General features: G+C 41.7%; 1 protein-coding gene across 1 annotated transcript in view; it reads right to left on the reverse strand.

Annotated features, from left to right (window-relative positions):
• Nucleotides 1–8,592, reverse strand: part of LOC101863638 (potassium voltage-gated channel subfamily KQT member 1) — a 73,255-nt gene that overhangs the window by 17,924 nt on the left and 46,739 nt on the right. Inside the window, exons 5-8 of the mRNA XM_035971763.1 lie at nt 8,014–8,110; nt 6,596–6,724; nt 5,871–5,981; nt 5,455–5,550 (exon numbers count right to left, since the gene is read on the reverse strand). Coding sequence (XP_035827656.1) covers nt 5,455–5,550; nt 5,871–5,981; nt 6,596–6,724; nt 8,014–8,110 — 433 coding nt within the window. The remainder of the gene's footprint in view (nt 1–5,454; nt 5,551–5,870; nt 5,982–6,595; nt 6,725–8,013; nt 8,111–8,592) is intronic.

The raw sequence follows: 8,592 nt of genomic DNA on the forward strand, positions 1-8,592 counted from the left end.
TCCCCTCCCTCCTCTTTTCTATCTCCCACTTTCCCTCTGTTACTCTCTCTCTCTCTCTCTCTCTCTCTCTCTCTCTATATATATATATATATATATATATATATATATATATATATATATATATATATATATATATATATATATATATATATATCCCCCCTTTCTAGTTTTTTCAGTAATAATTACTTTTAAGTGTATACAGCAGAAAGGTGGAATTTCTCAGAGCCTGCCTTTAAAAAAGTGTAAATGTTTTAATGACCCCCCACCCCCCCCCCCCCTCATGGAAAAAGGTCACAAAGAAGACCGACGTCTGTGGTGTAGCGGTTAGGTGATTTACAGTCGCATTCTGAAGACCTAAGTTCAATTTTTGCGCGGGGGAGACCTTTTATATAAAATGCCTCCATTTTTCAGCTGGGAAGTATCCATTTTAGACCGGCTGGTCCTTTAATGATCCAAACTGTGTCGATCGGGGTGTAAAACACCTACACTAAACAAAAAGAAAAATAGAACATATTTTTAAAAGGCTCCTATCGCCCTAAAACTGTACGGATATGACACCCATTTTTATGTACATAAAGCTACAAGGACTTGACACACGTCTTTATGTACCTTAAACATACAATGGCGTGACACACGTCCTTATGTACAACACGGAGTCCCACATAAGAGCAATTGACGTGAAATTACTTTTACGAAAGAGAAAGCAGCTGAGCGAAGGAAACTACACTCACTGCCCCCACCTCGACCAATGTGATATTGCCCTAGGTGACACCTAAGGATGCATCAGTGTTCTGTCAATCATAAGAGACGATTTCACCTCACGCTAACCAATGTGCGATATCACTTCCAAGAGCTGAAGATCGGCAGCACTCTATTTGATTATCACCTGTACGCTACCGTAAGCTGACAAAACGCCAGTTTTTCATTTTTGGTGCCATTTAAAACAAAAAAGATAAATCGATAGCCTGATCAGTTATCCTACTTGTGTGAAAAAAACACAAAGTGAAAGTGGCTAGTTTTTAAATTTATTATTAGAATTTTAAATTTTGGAAGTACGCCTGTTTATGGTAACGCTGACAAAAGCCTTTTTATCTCGAAACCGCTGTGAATAAGACAAAGACTTTTTGTCAGCGTACGGCAGTACATGGATGCCCTCTCTGTGGTTCGGTTAAAGATGATTGAGCTGCAATCTTCTGATTACTCAAGTTCCTCTCCGACTGGTTGTTATCGTCAAGTAGCCACGTCCATCGTTTCCTGTGTTGTTTGCCTGTGCTCTCTATACGATTGCAATGTTCGGTTGGACTTTCTAGTTTGAAAGCTCATGTTTATCGAAGAGCATAGAACAGTAGATTTCTCATTAACGGCAAACAAGGAAGATCACTGACTACTGTGTTCGTGTATTTGTGGCACTGATATTTGAGGAAAAAAAAGGGGGGGGGGAGGTGTTCACCCACAATGACCGTCTTTGGGTTTGTTTTTTTTATCCACAAAAAATGAGTTTTTAATTGAAATAAAAGGTATACAGCCCCCCACCCCCCATAAAAGAAGAAAAGGTAACAATCGTCTAACATGCCACGGTGCAACATAATTACACAATTACGTCTACGTCAAACGAAACAAGTAGGAAAAGCACCTTTCCTTAAGACACACAATCCTCTTTGGAACGTCAGAGCATTACAATAACGACCTCACGATTGCGAGTCAGGTGTCAAGATATTGACTAATGAGACATGGATGTTTCTTCGTTTCAGGAATTCAATCAGGTGAGCTGGAAGTACTTTCATTCGAGAACTAGATCCCTATTAAAGACAATACTGCCCTGCGTGAAGACTGCTTCCATTGTCTGATACATTACTGAAGAATGAATGGTGGGGTTTGAAGGGGGGGGGGTGTCTGTCTGTCTGTTTATTACTTGGCCAGACAATTAAGATTGCACGTTTTTTCCCTTAAAATATTGTTAACTATTGACGTCACCGCTTCTGTGTTATCTAGCTGTTCATCAGTCTGGAATTTGTCTCCCTTAAATTTCTTTTGGACGTTTTAATTATTGCGAATGTCGCTCTCAAATTTACTTGAGTCTTTAAAATGAGAATTGTCTCTTATTACAAGCCTTTTTTCTGCCTGTCTTCTTTATCTAAGATTCTACCTGCTGCTTGCTCGCCAGCTCTTGCAGAGTATTTTCCGTTCTCTTCTCAGCCCTCTTTGACTATAATAATTTGCAAAGCGGCATGGTGAAGTAAAACTGTCGTCAAAATGATTTAAGTGAAGAAATCTGCATTTGTCCACCCGCTTGGCATTTTCATCGATTTTTTTATTTTGGCTCAATACCTGTTATATCCATTTAAAAACACAGTCCTGTGTGAATTTTACCTAAAAAAACATTGATCAAAACCATAAAGCAATGTAACAAAGCGTGGTTACCAAAGTCGCTCAATCTTGGGAAATTACCAAACTTTGGCGACTATTTTCTCACTACTTTTTCTCTTTTCATCAGCCAACCTCAACCTCTTTCAATCGCAAATATCTCAACTTCTATTCGAGATAGGAGGGTTTTTGTTTAGCAAAAACAAGAAAAATAAACAAGCGTGAAGATGATATCACTACCTCTATAACCCAAACATTTAATAGACGAACGCCTGATTTCACCCCGTCTCAACATATACTATGACTCCCCTCGACTCTTTGCTTACACCTGGACTCACCCCGCCCCACCCACCTGCCAGCCACCACCTCAATTTCCTCTGTTCTCATCTGAGCGATTATCTACTGTCTAAATCTGTTTTTCTGTCTGTTTGTCTGTCTGTTTGTTTGTCCGTCTGTCGCTTGCCTGTCTGGCAGCAGTCTCCCTTTCTTTTTCTCTTTGTCTTTGTATCTCCCTATCTCTGTCTCCCTCTTTCTCACCCTGGGATAAAACCCTTCCTAACTATTCTTCCTTTACTTCTCCTCAAGACACACCTCTCTCCACTTATCTCTCCGTCTGTCTGTTTCTCACTCTGTGCCTCTCCCCTCTCTCTCTCTCCCTCTCTCTCTCTCTCTCTCTCTCTCTCTCTCTCTCTCTCTCTCTCTCTCTCTCTCTCTTCAACACTCAAACACAGAGTCACACAGACACACGTACACACACACACACACACACAAACACACAAAACCAGCATCACCCTGCCTGGCTACCGGACACCAACAAAGCCAGCCGTCCCTTTTCTGGCCACGTACCAGGTGCTAATTAGATCACATGACACAACCAAGAGACAGACGGACCTGAAATACCCTTACCCCTGTCCTAATCACATCTGTGTGTGTCCAGCAAGCGCTGCCAACTGTACAACACAACCCGATTATTACAACCGGCGGTGGCTAATCAGATTCCCATGTCACTCTAGAGGAAGACAGAACACCAGGCTTGGGAAATTTTCTGGTCAGATGCATCTATATGCATAATTTCTTATCCCACTGCCAGCTCATGGGTGTGAACGTACTCAAGAGTGGAAGCCGAAGGAGGGAAATGTAACATAATGTTACTGGAACACTGAACAGAATTAAGGCCTAGTTCCCAGAGTTGTGGTAAGGTAGACTGCATAAAATCAATCGAGAGCTGGAAGCCAACAAGGAAATCGAATTACAAATCCGATATCGGTTAAGCGTTTTACTTCTGTGGTGGAAAAAGAGAGAAAAGATAGGGTTTGGGAGAGAGAAGGGGTAGGTGGGTCGGGGGATGGGGGCTGGGGGGGGGGGGGTAGGGGCCATGAAGGGCAAAAGAGGGAACGACTAAAGTGTGAACGAGGAAAAGAAGTCAATCCCGATTTCCAAGGTCTGTATATAAAGGTCTTTTGTTGTGAGCGTCATAAAATATGGCACTTGTTGAAAAACAGATCTTCAGAAGTAGAGGGAATAACAGAGAAAAAGAAAGACGTGAAGATTAAAAAGAAAAAAGAAATAAAAGAATAAAAATATAGTTTTGTCATCTCAATCGGAAAAAAGAAAAATGGTAGCAGATGATAGCACAACACGCAGTGGAGCAGTGGAACTGTTTTGCAGTTAGGCCTAGGGTGAACATGGGATTGTTGGTAAAGTGGTTAGGAGCTCGGACTCGAAACTGAAAGGTCGTAGGTTCGAATTCCGTTTTGTCCTTGGGAAGGGAAAGGCACTTATACGAATTTTTCTTACTTCATACAGGTGGAAATGGATACAAGGTTAAAGACAGCGAAAGGCCTTGTCATCTTGTTATTGTTTTAGGGCTTAATCAGCTGCTTGCACAGTAAGCTTCCCATGAGGACGAGAATGTTACTCAATGTTCAAGGGTCTGTTGGGGTAAAGTAAAGTAAAGTTGTTCCCGCATCCGATCCGGACATTGGGGATTGCCTTGTTAGTGAGAAAACTTCCAGGGCCTTCGGCATATTGTGGTAGGGTCTGTTGGGGTCATAATAGCGTAACGCTCATAGCTCTTGCAGTCAAGCGGGGGAATGCATTATACAATTATGTTAATTACAGTTAATTATTAATGGGAGTCGTATTGTAACTATAATGTGTGTTTTTTTTGCTCAAGACACACGTGGCTGGGCTCCCATCTAGAAGCTGACACTGCTTGACATAACTTGTAATCTTAAGCTAACTAAGGTTTAGAGCCCTATAAAAAAAAGAAACAGATGGGGCTTCCAAAGTCACATTAGATTTATATGCTAAGAAGTTCAATGCTCAAGAAGTTATCAAGTTCTTCTTGTTCTTCTTCTTCTCGTTTTTCTTCTTCTTGTTCTTGTTCTTCTTCTTGTTCTTCTTCTTCGTCTTCTTCTGACTGTAAAAATCTTCATCTGCGAGTGGAGCTGAATTTGACGTAAATGGCCGTTTTATTTACACAGAATAAACTTTGATATTTGCCCGGAAAGCGCCCCGAAAGGCCGGAGGTTGGCTTGGATATGTAGGTCCAGCCTCTTAAATGGCCCTTTTGTGCAGAAAAATACATTTAAAAGAACCATAATATACAGTACCTACGTTTGTAAGAGGCTAACTAAAGTAGTGTAATGGGTTTTTTTTTAGGGACGGAGGGTACTAAAGTTATTTCAAATCATGACGTCTTCTTGCAAACAACGAGGTCAACTGAATAATTGAGCTGAAGCAAATTCGTCCTCCTCTATAGATTTCGAACATGAAATAACACTGTTTCGTTTGAGAAAATGATCGCAATGACAAAATAACGGTCACATAGCGCAGAAAAAGCTTAGACAGACATACATACACAATTAAACAGAGAGAGAGGGAGAGAGAGAGAGAGAGAGAGAGAGAGAGAGAGAGAGAGAGAGAGAGAGATTAAATATGACATACCCATGCCGCAATCAAACCATCCGCTTAAAATAACACAGCCGACAATAAAGTAACGATTTTCGAGGAACAGTAATACGTCCCGCCGCTCCGGCCCCTCCCACCTCCAACCTCAACGACTCTGCTCTCCCCCCCAGGTCTGACCTGTATCAATGTGGCAGCTGCAGGAATCTGGCGGTTGAAATGTTTCTGTCGTTGCTTTTGCTGGACCTTGAGGGCAAACCCGGACCCGAGGATACCCTGTGGGAGGAGAGAAAACATCATGGGTGATAGGGGATTGTGATTGTGATAACTACTCTCAACCAACGCGCGCAACACACACACACACACACACACACACACACACACATGTACACACTCACGCACGCACGTATGCATGCACGCATGCACGCACACAGATTCTATCTCTCTCTCTCTCTCTCTCTCTCTCTCTCTATCTATCTATCTATCTATCTCTCTCTACTCTATCTGGTGAAAGGGGTAGTGGTAGGTAATCATTATGCTGACAACAGCTTCTACTGATAACAATGTGCAAAAACCACTTTACAGGTGATGCTCACCGCAGGTAAGGCGAAGAATGAGATGGCGAAGACGGCGAAGCACGAGGCCACGATCTTTCCCATCCATGTCTGAGGCACCTTGTCGCCGTAGCCGATCGTCATTACAGTGATCTGTGGGGGTCCGGACAGGTTGAGAGAATGACAGAAGGTTTTTTTTCTATCTCCACACAAGACAAACTTTGCTTAACAAAATACAATGCAGAAATACACAATACTTTGGTCCCTTGAAACGAAACCAGACCATTGTGAAAGATTTGCTTGAAGGAAGGGCGGGGAGCAAGAGAGCCAGTGACAAAGATTAACGTGTATGGACAGCATTAAGACATGGACTGGCCTGGGTATAGCAGAATGTGGAGGGCAGCCTGCGACAGTGAAGGCTGGCTGGTCATTGCACGTCAACCTATGAGTCAGAGATGACACCCCCAGTTAATCCAGATAATGATTTCTAACCTTCAGTTGGGGGGGGGGAGGGTATGCAACAACATTGAAATCAATTTAACAGAGATAGACGTTTCAGATTGGGGAGGGGAGTTCAGAATGAGAGAGAAGGGGGGAGGGAGAGGGAGGAAAAGCGAAAAGAGGAAAATGGAGATACTGAGTAGGATTAAGCGAGAGAAAGAAAAAGGGAGACAGCATGGGAGGGCACAAAGGGGAAAAATGAAGGGGAAAAAGCTAAGAAGAGATAGCAAGATCTATTCAGAATTATGTATTTTTCTTTCACTCACCACACCCCACCACAGGGCATCTGCATAGCTTGAGAAATCTTTTCTCCCGTCTTCCCGTTCGGCCAGGTACACAAAATATGAGGAGAAGATAAGACCCAGAAACCCGATGTACAGAGTTGTGATGAGTTCCTGGGGACAGAGAAAAAAGCAGAAATGCAGAAACTTATAGTTATGATGATTTCATGATGGTGGAGTGATTTTTTAAAATGAAAGACGTACACCAAATCCATAAAGCGGCCTGAAAGCCGAAGTATTGTTTGCAGACGAACAATGTCTTCTTCATCCAAACTGACAAAGCCCCCAAATCTCACCACCTAACTGAACAGCAGCTGTGAGAAAGTTGACATGAGAATAGTACAGCAAAAACAGAACTCATGAAAGTTAGCCGATATCATAGTCCACTGAACATTCGCGTCAATAACCAACAACTGAAACAAGTCAAGGAGTATAAACATATTGGCTGCTTTTTTCCCTTCAGAATTCATGTCCATAGATAGAGAAATAGAAATACGATATAAAAAACCCAACATTGCCACCTATTAGCTCGCTCTCCTTCTATCTCTTCCCAACATTTCCATGGACACAAAGGGACGGCTAATTACTTCAATATGTATACCAACATAATGCTATATAGTGCTACACTTGCGCATTAAGTAAATCTCACGAAAACAAAACCACCGTGTGCGAGATTAAATGTCTCCGAAAAAAAACATTAACGTCAGACAAAGAAAAGAAGACGTAAGAGCAACGCTTGGTACGGAATCCTTCCTGCATTTCAAACAAAAATAAAGATTTGACCAACTGCTACGAATGTCACCTTCCCAGCCAGCCACGAGAGCCTTAAACACCAAGCACTTAAGCTATATCGGAAGAGGTAGGTCACGCAAAAGATAGATTGAGAGAGTCAAGGGAACCCTGGGAAACTATAACATCGCAATTGAAAGAGCTCAAAAGTTGCACCTCCCCTCAAGAGGATAAAAACGTAAAAGTTAAAATAAAAGTAGATTTTGCACGTGAAATAGTTTCACATTAAATTGTAATTCGCCATCTCATATTTTATAAATCGTACGAAGATACATCCCTATTACACTGTAAGGCGTCGGGTAGCCACAGAGGATTTTGTTTTCTACAAGAGATGAAGCTACAAGATTCTTGGCATATTTCAAAGGAGGATGCTAGTAGAATATCATCATCTTTTGAAACAGTCCCTAAATTATGAAACCAGGTTCATAAGAAAAATAAATTATGAAAAGAAAAATAATGTATGAAGACAAATGAAAAGAAAACAAGGGCATAAATACAAAATAAAAACTGATTCGGGATTTTTAATTTTTTTTAGGGGTGGAATAAAGGCAAAATAAAAAGGATGAAAGAAACAAAGAAACATAAACAAACCAGAAAAGACGAACTTGACGTACCTGTCTGTGCAGGTAGATCACTGACCCCAGCAATCTCCAGGTGCCACCCTGTCGATCTACGTGTAACATACGAAGTATCTGGAGGAAGCGAACACCCCTGTGGATTGGTGAGAGCAAGAACAGAGAGGAACGTATTTAAAAAACGGCTGCTCTGTTCTAGTGTTTACGACTGACGATCAAAGACTGCACATTTCTAAAGAGAGACGACATGCTTTTTAAATGTCGATTAGAATCTCTCGAACTTTTTTGTAGCCCCCCCCCAAAAAAAAACCAAAAAAAAAACAACACAAAACAAACCCCCAACCCCCTCATGATTTTTACTGTTTGCTGTTTCTTTGCACCTGTTAAACAGCTTAGCAAATAGATGCATAAGAGACAGGTGCATGAAGCAAATACGTTCATTCGTAAGAATGTATGTTATCTTTCTCTGTCTCTCTGACTGTCTGTCTGTACGTCTGTCTGCCTGTCTGGTTGTCTCTGTCTTTCTCTCTCTGTCTTGATCTGTCTCTCTCTCTCTCTCTCTCTTTCTGTGTGTGTGTGTGTGTGTGTGTGTGTGTGTGTGTGTGTGTGTGTGTGTGT

The sequence above is a fragment of the Aplysia californica genome, unplaced genomic scaffold (assembly GCF_000002075.1).
Source record: "Aplysia californica isolate F4 #8 unplaced genomic scaffold, AplCal3.0 scaffold00019, whole genome shotgun sequence".
Classification (NCBI taxonomy): domain Eukaryota; kingdom Metazoa; phylum Mollusca; class Gastropoda; order Aplysiida; family Aplysiidae; genus Aplysia; species Aplysia californica.